The sequence below is a fragment of the Passer montanus genome, unplaced genomic scaffold (genome assembly GCF_014805655.1).
Source record: "Passer montanus isolate IOZ18808 unplaced genomic scaffold, ASM1480565v1 scaffold47, whole genome shotgun sequence".
Lineage (NCBI taxonomy): Eukaryota > Metazoa > Chordata > Aves > Passeriformes > Passeridae > Passer > Passer montanus.
This window is the reverse complement of record NW_024369596.1, coordinates 891,069-906,597: the sequence shown is the minus strand read 5'-3', so window position 1 is coordinate 906,597 and position 15,529 is coordinate 891,069. Positions and strand designations below refer to the sequence as shown.

The 15,529-nt window shown below is 59.7% G+C and overlaps 2 protein-coding genes across 2 annotated transcripts; one reads left to right on the top strand and one right to left on the bottom strand.

The window, feature by feature from the left end:
• Window positions 1-6: 6 nt before the first annotated feature.
• On the top strand, window positions 7-8,243 carry BACE1 (beta-secretase 1). Its single transcript, XM_039721896.1, has 9 exons — window positions 7-176; window positions 3,533-3,621; window positions 3,774-3,990; window positions 4,304-4,441; window positions 4,524-4,658; window positions 4,765-4,866; window positions 4,980-5,129; window positions 5,257-5,428; window positions 5,609-8,243. The coding sequence occupies exons 1-9, from the start codon at window positions 102-104 to the stop codon at window positions 5,848-5,850; spliced, it is 1,320 nt and encodes a 439-aa protein (XP_039577830.1). The 5' UTR covers window positions 7-101; the 3' UTR covers window positions 5,851-8,243.
• Window positions 8,244-8,480: 237 nt separating this feature from the next.
• RNF214 (ring finger protein 214) lies at window positions 8,481-15,523 on the bottom strand. The gene is made up of 14 exons (XM_039721898.1): window positions 15,425-15,523; window positions 14,778-14,837; window positions 14,483-14,623; window positions 14,075-14,214; window positions 13,484-13,552; window positions 12,660-12,756; window positions 12,369-12,457; window positions 11,879-11,981; window positions 11,579-11,677; window positions 10,958-11,334; window positions 10,059-10,194; window positions 9,738-9,845; window positions 9,343-9,438; window positions 8,481-8,736 (listed from the first exon to the last, which is right to left on the bottom strand). Exons 3-14 carry the CDS (start codon window positions 14,615-14,617, stop codon window positions 8,671-8,673), a joined length of 1,515 nt encoding a protein of 504 aa, XP_039577832.1. The 5' UTR covers window positions 14,618-14,623; window positions 14,778-14,837; window positions 15,425-15,523; the 3' UTR covers window positions 8,481-8,670.
• Window positions 15,524-15,529: the final 6 nt, after the last annotated feature.

Sequence of the window (15,529 nt, the reverse complement as noted above, 5' to 3'; positions counted from 1 at the left end):
TCCGGCTGCCGCTGCGGGGCGGCGCGGCCCCGCCGTCGGGGCTCCGGCAGCGCCGGGCGCCGCTGGACGCCGAGCCCGACAGCGCCGGCAGCTTCGTGGAGATGATCGACAACCTGCGCGGCAAGTCCGGGCAGGGGTACTACGTGGAGATGACGGTGGGCAGCCCCCCGCAGAAGGTGAGGCGGGAGGGGGTCCCCGCATCCCCCGCATCTCCCGCATCCCCCGCGTTCCCGCTGCGGGGCTGCGGAGCGGAGGCGCTGCGGGTGCCACCATGGCTTGGCGCATTCCTGCCTCTCATCGCTCCGCTGATGCTTTCCCCGCTGGCTTTCGGCTCAAACTGCCCGCGGGCTCCCGCCTCCCGCTGCGGGGCTGCGGGGCGCGGAGCGGAGGCGCTGCGGGTGCCACCATGGCTTGGCGCATTCCTGCCTCTCATCGCTCCGCTGATGCTTTCCCCGCTGGCTTTCGGCTCAAACTGCCCGCGGGCTCCCGCCGAAGGTGACCCCGGCGCTCCCGGGGCTGCCCGGGCGGGGTGGACGGTGCTGCGTGTGCCTCTGCGTGCGGGCTGCATCGCTCCATCCCTCCCTTCCCGCTCCATCCCTCCCTCCGTGCCTCCATCCCTCCTTCCGTGCCTCCATCCCTCCCTCGGTGCCTCCCTCCCTCCTTCCGTGCCTCCATCCCTCCCTCGGTGCCTCCCTCCCTCCTTCCGTGCCTCCATCCCTCCCTTCCCGCTCCATCCCTCCCTCGGTGCCTCCCTCCCTCGGTGCCTCCATCCCTCCCTCCGTGCCTGCCCCCCGCCGCCGGAGCTCGCAGGGCGGTGGGATGTGGCAGCGCAGCCCCGTGCCCGCCTGGAGCGGGCACACGGAGGAGCCCAGGGCCAAGCCGTGCTCGGCAGTTCCTCCCAGCACAGCCCCGGGCTCTGCCTGCCTGCTGCCGGCCGGGGACATTCTCCAGAAATCCTCCCGAGCTCGGCTTTCCTAGAGACCTCGCGAGGGTTTTGGCTGCGCAGGAGTTGGGAGCAAAGTGGGGAGGCAGAGTGCAGGGAAATGGGATGGCCTGGATGGAGAGGGAGCCCACAGAGCCAGCAGGGCAGGCGTTGGCGTCGCCAGGCTCTGATCCTGCTCCATCTTTTCGTCAGCATCCCTCTCATGCTGCCCAGCTCGTGTGGCACCGTGTGCCCACGCCTGGGGACAGGGTGAATGCTGCGGGCCAGGTGCCAGTCCCACAGCACAGGGCAGCCAGCTCCTCCCCTCTCTCATGGATGAGATTGGAGAGGTTCCTGCTGCTAAATCCTTTTGTGCCCATCCTGATCCCCGTTGCCACCAGCAACAAGTCTGGCCCAGGGGTCGAGCTCGGTGATGGAGGCTCCAGCTTCCCCCAAGCACAGGGCCACGTTCCCTCGTGCCTGCCATCACCACTTTTTGGGTGCTGCCAGCACAGCCAGCACCCACGCAGGCTCTGAAATAAAGGCTGGCTTTCCCCACGAGCTGGCTGTGCTCTGTGTGCGTGGTGGGAGAGAGCCATGGGAGCAAGAAGTGGACGGAGGAACTGCCTTGGAAATTGCATCTCTGGGAGCACCATTGTGTTGTCCCTGTGTGCCTGGCATGTATTGCCTGGCAGGGTGTGTTTAGGAGGAAAAAAAGGGAGGGGATTATTTCTGAAGTCTGCTTTTAAACGTGATTTCATCATCTCCTGCCTGCCACGTGTCGCAGCTGCCAGATAATTTCCGTGCGAACCACCTGTTCCAGGCACGCTTTGGGCAGCATCTTCCAGCCTTGGATTGCTTCCAAATGCAAACGTGGTGCCTGTGTGTGTGTGTGTGTGTGTGTGTGTGTGCTGGAGCAAAATCCCTCCAGGCATTGCAATGGAATGAGAGAATTCCAATGAAAGAGTTGGGCTGTGCCTCTGCAGGAAATTAGGAAATTGGGAGCTTGTTTGCCCCGGGGTGGGTGCATCCTTCCCAAAGGCTCTCACGCAGCAGGGAGATGGTGATCCATCTCCTCACCTTTCCTTTCACCTTCCCCATGCTGACAAGGGAGTTTCTGCATCCCCCTTGTGCTTTAATTTTGGTTCTGAGCCGTGCTGCGCTGCCAAGTCACCGTCAGCAGCTGATTGCTCACACATTCCGTGTGTCCAAGCTTGTTGGGTTCCCTGGCTCCCCAGAACGGGCTGGTTCACAAACACACAGGGGAGAGGGGTGAGCTGGGCAGCAGGAGCTGGTGTTTTGGGACAGATGGCACAGGCTTGGTGCCCCAGGAGCAGCACACAGCTCGAGGGGCACGCGTGGCACAGAGCCAGTGCTGCTGCTGAGGTGCCTGGAGGGGCTGTCACTTCCAGGGACAGGTTTCAGGCAGTGTCCCTGCCACACATGCCTTGGCCTCCCCAGTTCACGTGCCCTGTCCTGGCCTGAATTGGTGGCTGGGCTGAGTCTCAGGGATCTGGGTCCTCTCCACGTGGGTCCTGTGCGTGACCCCTTCAGGATGGTGCCTGTGAGAGTAAAAGCCCTCCCTGCCTCCTCTCCCTGCAGCGTCAGCTCAGCAGCTCCTTCTCCAGGGAAACCAGGCTCCTCTGGGTGCCTGGGGATTGCAGATGAGCTGTGTGGAGCAGGTGGCCCCTAATGGCACAGCACCAGGAGCAGGTGCCGGGTTGCCAGGCTGTGTGGTGGGTGCTGAGCTGGCACCCGCCCAGGGTGGGCACAGGGTGGGTGAACGTGCTGCTCTGATCTTCACCCACAGTCTAAAACATTCCCTGTGGCAGGGAGGGGCACTCAGGACATGCCAGCCCTGTCAGGGAGAGCTCTCAGCAGCTGCAGCCGGTGCTGCTGCGATTAACACAAGCGCATTAACCTCCTTCCTCTGCTCTGACTCCACAGATTAGGGGCCAAAGCCCTGCTGCTGCTGCCCGGGGTGCTGCTGAAGCAGCTCCTGGGGCTGGGGCCAGGGCTTACCCCGAGCTCTGCTGCCCAGCACAGCCAGGGGGCTCAGACAGCCCTGCTCCCCCCCAGGCTATCCCACCCGGGTTATCCCACCCGGGCTATCCCACCCAGGGTATCCCACCCCTCTCCTCGCAGGGGCCACAGGCACGGGTCAGCTGAGGGCAGGATCAGGCTGGCTCACTCCTGCCCTGCCAGAGGGATGTTTGCCAGCCGTGGTAATCCTGCCCAGGCAGGAGTGAGTGGGGAGCAGGGCTCGGCATATGGGTGGCGATTAGCGGGCACAGGGACCACCAGCCTTCCTTCCCACGGGCTGTGCCAGCAAATCTGCTTTCCTGTGCACCCTGTGTTGCTGCTGCTGCTGCTCTCCGGCCCCAGGACACCTGCCAGGTGGTTCCTGAATCCTGCCTGTGGATTTGGGGGCTGAGGCTGGCCCTGAGGCAGGCTCACGCTCTGTTTGCACAGTGCTGGGTGGTGTTTGCTCTTTGTGCAGCTCCCTGATGTCGCTGCCTCCTGCTGCACCACCTCCTCTCTCCTCTCTGGGCACAACAAAAGGGGGTCCCAGTGCACTCTTGAGCCTTCCTGTCTTTCTTCCTCCCCCAGCTGAATATCCTGGTGGACACAGGGAGCAGTAACTTCGCTGTGGGAGCTGCACCACACCCCTTCCTCCGGAGATACTACCAGCGGCAGCTGTGAGTATTCTGGGGGCACACAGGGCACAGCCTCTCGGACACACTGCTTCTCCTTGTGGAGGTCTGGCCAGACCCTGCCAGGTACCTCCTGGCCTCTGGAATGGCTGGATGCACATAAACCCTGCAGGTCTCACTCTTTGCTGCCCTTGCAGGTCCAGCACCTACCGCGACCTGCGGAAGGGAGTGTACGTGCCCTACACCCAGGGCAAGTGGGAAGGGGAGCTGGGCACTGACCTTGTCACCATCCCCCACGGCCCCAACGTCACTGTCAGAGCCAACATCGCTGCCATCACGGAGTCAGACAAGTTCTTCATCAACGGCTCCAACTGGGAGGGGATCCTGGGTCTGGCGTATGCCGAGATTGCCCGGGTGAGTGCTGGCTGACAGTCCTGGATGTCAGCACCAAAACGCTTCAGTTGCCTTTCTCCTTGTCCCTGTTTGTCCCTGCCTCTCCCCTGTGCAGTCTATCCATATATCTCTATTTTTACTTCTAGCCCTGAAAGCCACTGTTCCAACGTTAGGGGTCAGTCCTGTTTTGTTTTGGGGTGTTTTAAATCTTTTTAGCCTTCTGCTCAGTCCTCAGCACTGCTGTTGAGGGGAGCTCTCCTGGGTGCAGAGAGCTCCTGGAGAAGGGGCAGCATTGACACATCCCTGTCCTGCCTGTGCTTTCTCCTCCCACCAGCCCGACGACAGCCTGGAGCCCTTCTTTGACTCCCTGGTGAAGCAGACACGGGTGCCCAACATCTTCTCCCTGCAGCTCTGCGGGACAGGCTTCTCTCCCAACGACACAGAGGCCGTGGCCTCGGTGGGAGGCAGCATGGTGAGCCCTCCTCAGGTGGCTGGGGGGTTCCTTGGTGGCACTGCCAGCGCGTGGTGGCAGCGCCGCTGTGTGTGCCGTGCAGATCATCGGTGGCATCGACCGCTCGCTGTACGTGGGTGACATCTGGTACACCCCCATCCGCAAGGAGTGGTACTACGAGGTCATCATCGTCAAGCTGGAGGTCAACGGGCAGGACCTGAACATGGACTGCAAGGAGGTGAGCAGTGCTGGGCACTGGAGACAGCCAGCACTGCTCAGAGGAGGCTCGAGGGGAGTGGGCTGGGGTCCTGCACCTGGCTCACTCCTCCTCTTCTGCCCCCCAGTACAACTACGACAAGAGCATTGTGGACAGCGGGACCACCAACCTCAGGCTGCCGAAGAAGGTGTTTGAGGCTGCAGTGAAATCCATCAAAACGGCATCTTCGGTCAGTGGAGCCCATCCCTTCCCCACGGGCAGGGCTGTGCTGCCCCTCACCAGCCTGGCATCTGTGCTGCCTGCTCAGCTTGGCCCCGCTCACCTTCCCTTTCCCTCTGGTAGACGGAGAAGTTCCCAGACGGCTTCTGGCTGGGGGAGCAGCTGGTTTGCTGGCAGGTCGGCACCACCCCCTGGCACATCTTCCCTGTCCTCTCCCTCTACCTGATGGGGGAGGCCACCAACCAGTCCTTCCGGATCACCATCCTGCCCCAGGTGAGTGCTGGCCTGGCCAGACCTGCCCAGGGAGCCTGGGCTGGAGAGGGCAGCGCGGCAGGACCACGCTGGGAGCACACATCTGCCTCCCGTGCCCCCTTCCCTGAGTGCTCCCGTCCCCCTGCAGCAATACCTGCGCCCGGTGGAGGACGTGGCCACCTCTCAGGACGACTGCTACAAGTTTGCCATCTCCCAGTCCTCCACCGGCACCGTCATGGGCGCCGTGATCATGGAGGGATTCTACGTGGTGTTCGACCGCGCCCGCAAGCGCATCGGCTTCGCCGTCAGCGCCTGCCACGGTGAGCTGGGCCCAGGGGAGGGATGGGGTGGGATGGGATGGGATGGGATGGGATGGGATGGGATGGGATGGGATGGATGGGATGGGATGGAGGGGATGGGATGGAGGGGATGGGATGAGATTGATGGGATGGAGGGGACATGGCTGTGCAGAGACCAGCCCCTGCCTCCCCCTCCCCCAGTGCACGACGAGTTCCGCACGGCCGCGGTGGACGGGCCCCACCTGCACCCCAACATGGAGGACTGCGGCTACAACATCCCGCAGACGGACGAGTCCACGCTGATGACCATCGCCTACGTCATGGCGGCCATCTGCGCCCTCTTCATGCTGCCCCTGTGCCTCATGGTGTTCCAGTGGCGCTGCTTCCGCTGCCTGCGGCGCGACCACGACGACTTCGCTGACGACATCTCCTTGCTGAAGTGACGGCGGGGCGCAGGTGAGGCAGCAGGGCAGGGGCCTTGCTGCGGGGGCTGGAGCAGTGTGGGGGGCTCGGTGTCCATCAGGGCCAGCCCCAGGCCCGGGCTGCTTTCATCTGGGACTGCAGCAGCAGCGTGGCAGCGGGCAGTGGGAGAGCTCAGCAGCCCCATCCTGGGAGCTGGAGGCAGCTGCTCTGCTCCAGCACCAGGACAGGACCAAGCTCTCCCACCCAGCCTTGCCTGGCTTGATGGAGTGACGCTGACGAGCCATCCCCTGCCTGTCCCCCTCCATCCCTGTGCATCCCTTTCCAGCTCGCCCCGCCGGGAAGCTGCCAGCCCAGGCTCTCCTGTAGGGAGCTGTGCTGCAGCTGTGCCTCCCCTGTGACTCCCTGCACTGAGCCAGGCTCCAGGGATCATCCTGGAGCCACCCAGCCTCGGGCTTTTCAGAGACAGCCCTGCAGGGCCAGCCTGGGCTGCCCAGACAGGGCTTTCCCTCCTACCCTGCTGCCCCTACACCGCTCACTCTCACATTTCCCTTGCATTTTCCTGCCTTCCTGAGCTGTGCTGCCGCTGCTGCCGGCCCCAGGACTCACTGCACCCTCCTGGGGCAGGCAGGAGCAGGCACCCATCCTCTCCGGGGGCAGGCAGGAGCAGGCACCCATCCTCTCCCGGGACAGGCAGGAGCAGGCACCATCCTCTCCCGGGACGGGCAGGAGCAGGCACCATCCTCTCCCCACATCACATGGGATGGGAAACTCCCTGCCCCGGCTTGCAGCATCAGCAGGGGCTGCCATGCAGAAGCCAGTGCCAGGTGTGAATTTCCCAGCCCTGGCACCGGCTGCTCCCCAGCCCACCCAGCCCTTCAAAAGCCATAGGGGAGCCTGGGCCCCCCCTGCAGCCCCCCAGCTCAGCGCCGGCACAGCAGCTCCTCCCTGCTCACTCCACACGGCCAGGCCTGGCTGTGAGACACCCTGGCACGCCAGGGACAGGCGGCAGCTGCGGGAACTGCAGCGTTTCTTGTTTTGTAAACACATGGTTGTATTTATTTTGGTTTTTTTTTTTACAAAGCGTGTCACTGGTAGCGCAGCTGCGCGTTGAGCGTGTACAGAGCCGGTCCCACGTGTACAGAGCACGGCTGCCTCTCCCCTGTACAGTCTATCCATATATCTCTATTTTTACTTCTAGCCCTGAAAGCCACTGTTCCAACGTTAGGGGTCAGTCCTGTTTTGTTTTGGGGTTTTTTTTTAAATCTTTTTAGCCTTCTGCTCAGTCCTCAGCCACTGCAGGGCTCACGCTGAGCCACGTGTGTGGTGGGAGCATGTGATGGTGAGGGGGTCCCAGCTGGCTTGAGGAGGGGGTGCAGGGCTGGAGCACGCAGAGCAGTGGCTCACAAGCCCAAAGGACGCTGAGCACAGCAGGCACCTCTGTCCTCAGAGAGGATTTTCCAGTGTGTGAGGACAACCCCTCCTCCCCGTGCTGCAGGATCACCGTCCCCTGCCCCGAGCAGACACCCGTGACCCTGCAGGCAGTGCTAGTGCTGTATTCCCTTGCTTCTCTGCCTCCAGCCTGCATAGGAGAGCTCAGACTGAGATTGCACAATGAAAGGCATCACTCCTCCATGAACAAAGAGGGGATAGCTGCAGTGCCAGGGCCGAGCTGACCCTGGCAGAGCCACGGGGTCAGGCAGGGACAGACTGAGCACCCACAGCAATCACCGAGCATAGAGCTTGGTAATCAAATCCCGCAGCCAAACGTTTCTCTGGGAAGGCAGCGAGGGAGCCAGGAAACACAGGCAGAGTGTGAGACCAGCCAGCCCTGCACGGGGCACAGCCACAACAGCCCCCACACTGCCCCTGCTCACACTGAGCCCCCCAGCCTCGCTCCAAACCCCACTCCCTGCAAGAGGACAACGTTCTCCCCCCACCCTCGTGCCTGCCCAGGACCCCCAGGACCCCAGAGACTCTGTTGTGGACCACTGCCTTAAAACACACCCCTGTGGTGGGCGAGCACCGGGGGCTCCCCTGCCCTCCCTGCGGGGCAGAGGGGCTGCCAGCCGTGCCCAGTCCCTGCCACAGCCCGCCAGGAAACGGGGGGGGATTTTTAGAGAGTCATTGCAAGATTGTCAGCGGTGCTGAGCACCTCGCAATCCCACCGAGATCCACGGAGAAAGGGTTGGTGAGTCAGCCCGTGCTTTGGGAGGAAGGACAGCAGAGGGGAAGGCAGGAGTTGTGTGACAGGTTTGTCCCTGCGCTCCCTCCCCGGGCCCTGGGACAGGAGGGGACAGGACCGTGGGCTGTCGCTGGAGGCTGCAGTACTCTGTAACCCAGTGTCTATGTAAGAACAATGAATGTTAACACGGTAAATTATTATGACATTAAAATAAATGACCACAAAAAATTGGCTCTTCGTCCGCAACTTGTTGGTTGGCAAGAGGAGGGGAAAAACAGGTGATGGCTGGCAGGGATGTGGGGGTGGTGAGGCAGCAGGTGATGGGGAATGGCCCCAGGAACGGAGCTGATGGGATCCAAGTGGGAAGTGTGAGGTGGCTGAGGCAGTTCCCAGCAAGCAGGGAACGCTGACCCTCATTTGGGAGAAGCCAGCAAGGCTACAGACTAAGGAATGAGGAGCTGCAGCAAATCACTGCATAATATACACACTTTATTTATGAATTTGTATGTTTACAGACTTTCTATACACACATTACCTATATAATAAAAATGTACATGTGTATACATGATCGTATAAATATAGAACTGTAGAAATCTTAGAACTGATCCTGTCTATTCACAGCAACTCCTCCCAGGGGCCCACGCTGTCCCAGCAGCCGTCATTTGAGGCTTGGGCAAAAGGGGCAAGTGTCATTCGTGTTGGTTTGTGCCCAGAACTTGATGCACTGGAAGAGAGAGAATTAATCAAGAGCCACTGGCCCAGCCCAAAGGTGCCAGCATTGTCCCCAGCACTCGCTTCAGGGGTGGCTTCCTTTGCTCCTTGCAGCCTCCACCACAATGTCACCGTGAGGAAGGAGCCCTTGTCACCCCTGCAGGACCATCAGGCCCTCCTCAACAGTTTCCATTTCCTTGGGCCACTTCTGGAGAGCCCAGAGCTGTTGGGATGGGGGCTGCCAGCACAGGTGACCCACTGCCAAACCCATGGCAAGAGGAGCAGACTTTCCTGTCCCAAGAGCTCCTGTCTGGCATCCCCAGCCCAGACACTGGGCAGCAGTGGCAGCTCTCCCCTCACCCTGTGTTCCAGATCCTCCCAGACTGTCTTGCTCCAGCATCCACCCCTCAGACACAGCACAGGCTCAGGGACACAAGGGCAGCCCGTTCCTAAAGCCACCCCCCGCTGGCCATGCAGGGGTAAAGGATGGGATGACAGGATGCAGGGAAGCTGTTTATTGATCACACCCTTCTCCTGGCAAGGTGTCAGGACAACAAGGACTCGGGAAGGGTCGCCTGGAAGGAGCAGGAGGAGGCCCTGAGCAGCAGAACACACTCACCTCCTTGTGCAGCACGTGTGAGCAGGCCATGGGGTGAAGGTCACCGGGCTGCACGAGCTTCTGGCACATCAGACACAGCTTACAGGCAGCTGGGGCCTGGCAGGGGCAGCGAGGGAAAGAAAGGAGCAGGCAGGCAAGTCAGACACACGGCTCTGACCACAGATCCAGCTGCAGCCTGAGGCCACAGCCCCCTCTGCCCACAGCCACCATCACTCGTGTCCCCCTGTTCCAGCGTGAAACACAAAGGATCTGTGCCCCCACTCCTCCCCATCACCTCAGCAGCCCAGGCAGCCGTGCGAGGAGAGCTCCCAGCTGCAGGGGCTCATCCTTGACCCTTTCAGGACCTCCCAGACAGGCTCCCCTCCCCAGTCCCCAGGGAATCCAAGCAGCCTTACGTGTGACGCTGCTCCCGGGTAGGCGACCTGTGCCGGGGGCAGGAACATGGGTGTGCTGATCTGAGGCAGGGGAGCAGAGAACATGGGCGCCCTGATCCGGCCCAGAGGCTGCAGCAAGGCAGAGGAGGCACGTCAGAACAGCCCGGGAGGAGAGCACAGAGGAGCCACCCCAGGGACAGCCCTGGCCACGCCGCAGTCAGCAGGACAGCGAGCCCAGGGGACAGCCCTGAGGCACAGCCCGAGCTCTGTGGGGAGCCAGGCAGCAGGGGCAGCTCTCCCTGCTCGCCAGGCCCCCCTCCAGCAGCCCCCAGGCTGCCCCACCTGAGCTCCAGCCGCTGCCCGCTCCTGCTGCTCCGCCAGCTTGGCAGCCACCAGCTGGTTCAGCTCCTCCATGGTCAGGCCGGCCATGGTCCTGCGGGCAGTCTTGATCTGCTGCAGGATGTTGGTCAGCTGGGCCCTGCGTGCACAGCAGCCTGCTAAGAGCTCCTGCTCCTCACACACGGGCCCTGTGCTTCCCCTCCATCCTCCAGGTGAGGTGAGGCACGTGCTGAGGAGCTTCCCTCCCCAAAACGCCGGGGACAGGGCAGGGAACCCCCAGGGACAGGCTGGCAGTGCCCAGATAGCCCTGCTGTCCTGCAAAGTGATCCCCAGCACCAGGGCAAACCTGACGGAGAACACTGTAGAGTGTGCTCCTCAATGACAGAGTGGCAAAACTATCCTTTGTCCCCCAAAAAAGGAAAGAAGCCCACAAGTCTTTCTCAACGATTATGTGAAAAGCCACCTCATATGATCTTAGGGACTTCACCAAAAACTTGAGGATAGCTAATTGGATAGAGCCAAAAAGTCTAGCTTGAACCATTAGGTAGAAAAAGAAAAGAACAAAAGAGCTAAGTGCTTTTGTGAGGTGTTTTTACCTCTGCACCTGGCTCGGGTTTTTCTGTTTGTTATTTTGCCTTTTAATAAACCTTTTTGTTTCTAACACTGCAGCAGAAGCCATCCTGCTTATTTTATGCCCCCAAAATAATAGCTGAGCTATCCTTGGGTATGTTATATGTTTTCTGAGAGCTTATGAGACCAAGAAAAAGGAATATAACAGACCACCACCTCTGCCTGCCTCCCTTCCCGCAGACCCCACTGACACCAGCAGCCCCCCTTCCCCCGACCCCAGCTCCCACTGCCCTCACAACCCCCTGCCCCCCCAAAAACCAGCAGAGCCTCACTTGTTGCACTGTGGAAAGCGAGTGAGCAGCTTCTCCAGCAGCTTCTCCAGCTTGTCGGCCGGCTGGGGCCGGTGGAAGTCGGGGGCCACGCCGACACCGCCCAGGCCAGGAGGAGGGGGGATGGAGGCACTGGGGGGCACGTGGGGGCCGTGCGTGCCAAGGAGAGATGCCACCACGGGGCTGCTCCTGCCCTGGGAGGCGGGCAGGGGCGGGGAGGGCTGGTTGGGCCGGGACATGGCGGGGTTCAGCAGAGGGAAGGAGAGCGCCCGCGGGTCGGCGCTGGGCATCACCATGGGCACGGGCACGGGCCCGATGGGGAAGGGGAGCCGGGGCGTCAGGGGTGGGTTGGGCTGGAATGCCGTCAGCATGAAATCTGTCTGAGGAAGAAAAGCAGGCCGGGAGGGAAAGGCTGGTTAGAGTAAGAGCACCTGGAAGCAGGGCCGAGCGGCCTCTCCTCCAGGCAGCAGGGTGGGAGCTGCAGGCACTGGCAGCTGCAAAGGGAAGGAGACCCTTCCCCTGCTCTCTGGTAAGCCCAGACAGGCCATCCCACACATGGCCAGCAGCAGGCAGGCTGTGCCAGGGCCTGGCACGGCCGTGCTGTGGGGCTGGAGAGGCACTCACCTCTGAAGGCGGAGGAGGCAGCGTGGGCGTGGGGATCTGGGGCAGGCTGCTCAGCTTCGTGCCATTCCTCACCATCTGGATGTGGTCGTTGAACTGATCCTAGCACAGAGGGAAGAAAATGGGTGCATTTATCAAACCTGAGCAAGTTTGGGGCGTTCTAAGCCAGGGGGTGGCAGGCCCTAAAGTGGCACAGTTTGGCTCCACAGAAGAATGGAGAGGAGCTGAAGGGAGAAACACTGTGTGTGTGTGTTTGTGAAGAACTGCTCACTGCTAGGCTGGCAGAGGTCAGCAGGAACTTACTCGGACGCTTTGCTTGGTCATACGTATCCTGTTGAGCCTCATCTCCCACTCCTGCTTTGGCCTCATGGTCTCCAGCGTGGGCGGCGCAGACCTGCAAGCACAGCTGAACTTTCCCACTTGCAACTGTGCTCTCACTGGCTGCAAAGTGGCAACGAGCAACCCCCACACCCTCCTGGCTTCCCCTCCTCACCTTTATGGGGTGGGAAAGGCTCACCCCCAGGTGAGGCACCCCACAAGGGAGAGGGACTGAGCTGGGGGACACACAGGGACACCACAGCCAACAGCACTGGCTGAGCCTGGCAGATGAACAGTGGCAGGGGATAATCCCCTTGCTGTGGGGCATTATGGAGTCACACTGATCCAGTAAGAGAACCACAGGAAATCCTCAACTATTCCAGTCCAACCTCCAGCATAAGCACAGGAAGAGGAGATGGGACACGGGGACACCTGAGTGACCCCCCCTGCCACTTCTGACACGACACAGACTTACTTGAGGTAGGTGAGGTGTAGCTCTGCTTCTTTTTCTGCTTCTTCTAGTTTCAGCACCAGCAGCTCCTTCCGGCTCTCCAGGGACAGGATCTAAGGAGAGAGGCTCAGTTTCTGTACTCCCATTTCTTGTGCCACACCAGGCACTGGGCAGGGCTCCCTGCCCTGACACGTGCTCATCTTCCCTCTCATCCCACAGAGTGGCACTTGGCCTTGCTCCTGATTTCACAGCACTGCCCATTACCCAGCTGGAGCCTCAAACCAACCAGTCTGCAGGGAAGGAATCCCTGCCCACCTCGGCTTTCCAGGCCCGCTCTGTCTCCTCAAGAATGTTCCTGTTGATTTCATTGTGCTGGTTCTTCAGCTTGTCCAGCTCCATCTCCCACAGCTGCCTGCACACAGAACAGAGCAGAACGAGCCCCCTCAGGCTCAGGCCCCGAAGGATGGATCCCAGGAGCTCTGGATGGGCTGGAACCACGGCAGTGACACCAGCCCCAGCTCCCTGGGCTGTGTCAGTCACTGTCCCAGCAGTGAGCTGCTCCAGAGCACACAAGCAGTGTGCAACACACTGGGCCAAACGAGGGGAATCACCCTCAGCAAAATTCAGTCCAGTCCCAGGGAACCAGGAATCAACCCGAGCAGCAGCAGAGCTATGCTGTTCTGATCCTGGAGAAGTCTAAAGCTGGGCATTTCCAGCTGTGCTTTGGGAACAGCTGGAGCATTCCTGCCCAGCTTTAAATACCTGAGCATGCCAGAGTTCAGTTCCCCACAGCTGTGGGGAACAGACAGGGAAATCAGTCTGCCCTAATTCTGGGGACTTGAAATGCCATCAGAAGTAGCAGTTACAAGCTGAGTCAATCCACCAAGCACAAACTCTAATCTTATGGGATCTTTATGTCACAAGTATCCAGGAGTCTGCTTGTGACTGGGATCAAGGAAGATTTAATCCAGAGCCCTGATGCTGAAAGAGGAGATAAAACCTCCAGGGCACGTAAGTGGCCAGCACTGCTGGCTCACTGTCTCTGCTCTGTCCCACCAAGAGCATGGGATTCCCTCTGAGGCAGAATGACAGAACAGTGCTCTGGGCAGCACTAATCAGGGGAGGGAAAAGAGCCTTACTTCTCATCAGACTGCTCTGCAATCAGAGAGGCAATCTTGTTTTCCTTCTCCTCCTGCTCCTTCAGCAACCTGCACGAGAGGAAAGGGACAGCACAGCTGGAATCCCAACGGAGCAGGGCCCACACTCAAACACCCCCAGGGCCAGCCCCACACCAGGGGCTGGGGATGGCTCCCTGCAGTGTGTGGGAAAACAGCCCCCACAGCCCCTGGAGCACAACCCTGCTGTCTCGTGGCACTGCCAAAGGCTGTGGCACAGAACCAGGCTGGCTGCAGCTGCTGTGCTGCTCCCCCAGCACGTGCTGTGCCACTTGGGGGAAAAGGGCTGAGCACTGGAGCCACCACTGGAGGAGTTTTACCCAAAAACACCACGGAGCCCTCAGAATAAAAACCAGACCTCTAGGACATGACAGAATGGCTCCACAAAAATGCCAATTCAAATACAGGGCTATCCTGAATTCATCCATATACAGGCCTCACCTAAATAATTGCTGCTTCCTAAAAGTTTAAAGCTCTTTGCTCCACCACATTTTTATCATGGTTAACCAAGGTCTTCTTCCCCCCAAAAAAACACTTCGTTTTCTGTACAAATACCTTCTGCCTTTCTCACAGAGTTTCTCAATTTCAGCTTTGAGATCCTGCTCTTTCTGCAGGAATTCTTTCTTTTCCTTCTCCATCTTTTTCTTAGTCTCTTCTCGCTTGATGGTAACATCCTGAATGGCTTTCAGGATCTCCTGGAGTAAAAGAAGCACCACACAGATACAGAGCAAAACGACCAAGTCATGGTTTTGATTTAAAATATATTCTTTTTTTGGATTAATTAATTAATGAGATTACACAGCAAATTCTTTCTTTTTGGCAGATTCAGTTAAGATATAAATGGGTTATTATGAGGAAACTCAGGAGAATGATGCTCTGGACTGCAGGCTCCCCTACCTGTTCATAAAGACTTTACAATTAATTACAGGGCAAGTTAAACACAAACAGTTCTTCACCAAATACCTGGTGGTTTTTCATCTCCTCTTCCCTCCGCTGCTGGAGCTGCTTCAGCTGCACCTGGAGCTGATTCTCCACCTGCCTCTGTTTGTCCAGCACCTCCTGGTAACGCTCCTTCAGCAAGGCCCGCTCGGACATCATCTTGTCCTGCAGGGGAGAGCAGAACTCCTCTGTAACAAGACTTCAAGGCTGACATCTGATGGTCACAAAGATTCTGTGATTCTGTTTTGACAGGAATAGAGTGGGAAGAACAGCTCCTGTGCCTGGAGTGTGAGTGCCAGGGCCCGAGCACCATACCCACCAGGTTCTTCTCGATGTCCTGGTCCGTGCTCACGTCCGCATCGGCCGCCTTGAAGTCGGTCTGTGAAGGGACACGACTGAGATCAGCCCCTGCAGGGACCACAGGGGGACTCCAGGCCCTCCCTGGCACCCGTTCCAGTGCTCTGCCACCCTCCACGGAAAGCAGTTCTCTGTCATATTGTGATGAAACTTAAGCTTATGGTCATTGTTCCCCATCCTATAGCTGGGCACCAACGAAAAGAAGCTGGCACCAAACCCTGACACCCCCTGGAAATATTTATATGCATTAATGGGATCCCCTCTCAGACTTATCTAGACCAGGCCCAGCTCCTGCAGTCTCTCCTTGCAAGAGAGATGCTCCAAACCCCTCACCATCTTCACGCTGCACCCTTCCTCAGTAGCTCCTTGTCTCTCCTGTACAGCAGAGCCCAGTCCTGCACACACCACTCCAGCTGCGGCCTCATTAGGGTCAAATTTTAATTAGAGATTAATTAAAACCCAAGCACGGGCACACAGCAGCGGCTGCAAAGCCGCAAGTGCAGATGTGTTTTAACCTCCAGCCACGGCCGGCTCGGTTCTTTGTCCTCCAGCTTCCACCAGAGCCGCGCCGAGCACGAACCCCGCGGTGCCCGGGGCAGCTGCACCCACCTGCACCGCGATGTTCTGCGACGGCCTGCCCGGGGCCGCCTCCTCGTCGGGCTCGCCGGCCGCCGCTCCGCCCTGCCCCGCCGCCTCCGCGCCGCCGCCGGGCTC

What these genes read in the sequence shown, in the direction of transcription:
- RNF214 (XM_039721898.1), bottom strand. Translation starts at nt 14,617, where the DNA reads ATGATGTCCGAGCGGGCCTTGCTGAAGGAGCGTTACCAGGAGGTGCTG. An exon ending in ACCCGGGAGCAGCGTCACAC is followed by an intron (nt 9,439 to 9,737) that starts GTAAGGCTGCTT and finishes TGCCCCTGCCAG; the next exon opens with GCCCCAGCTGCCTGTAAGCT. An exon ending in CACACGTGCTGCACAAGGAG is followed by an intron (nt 8,737 to 9,342) that starts GTGAGTGTGTTC and finishes TCTCTCTTCCAG; the next exon opens with TGCATCAAGTTCTGGGCACA.
- BACE1 (XM_039721896.1), top strand. Translation starts at nt 102, where the DNA reads ATGATCGACAACCTGCGCGGCAAGTCCGGGCAGGGGTACTACGTGGAG. An exon ending in TGGGCAGCCCCCCGCAGAAG is followed by an intron (nt 177 to 3,532) that starts GTGAGGCGGGAG and finishes TTCCTCCCCCAG; the next exon opens with CTGAATATCCTGGTGGACAC. An exon ending in CGTATGCCGAGATTGCCCGG is followed by an intron (nt 3,991 to 4,303) that starts GTGAGTGCTGGC and finishes TCCTCCCACCAG; the next exon opens with CCCGACGACAGCCTGGAGCC.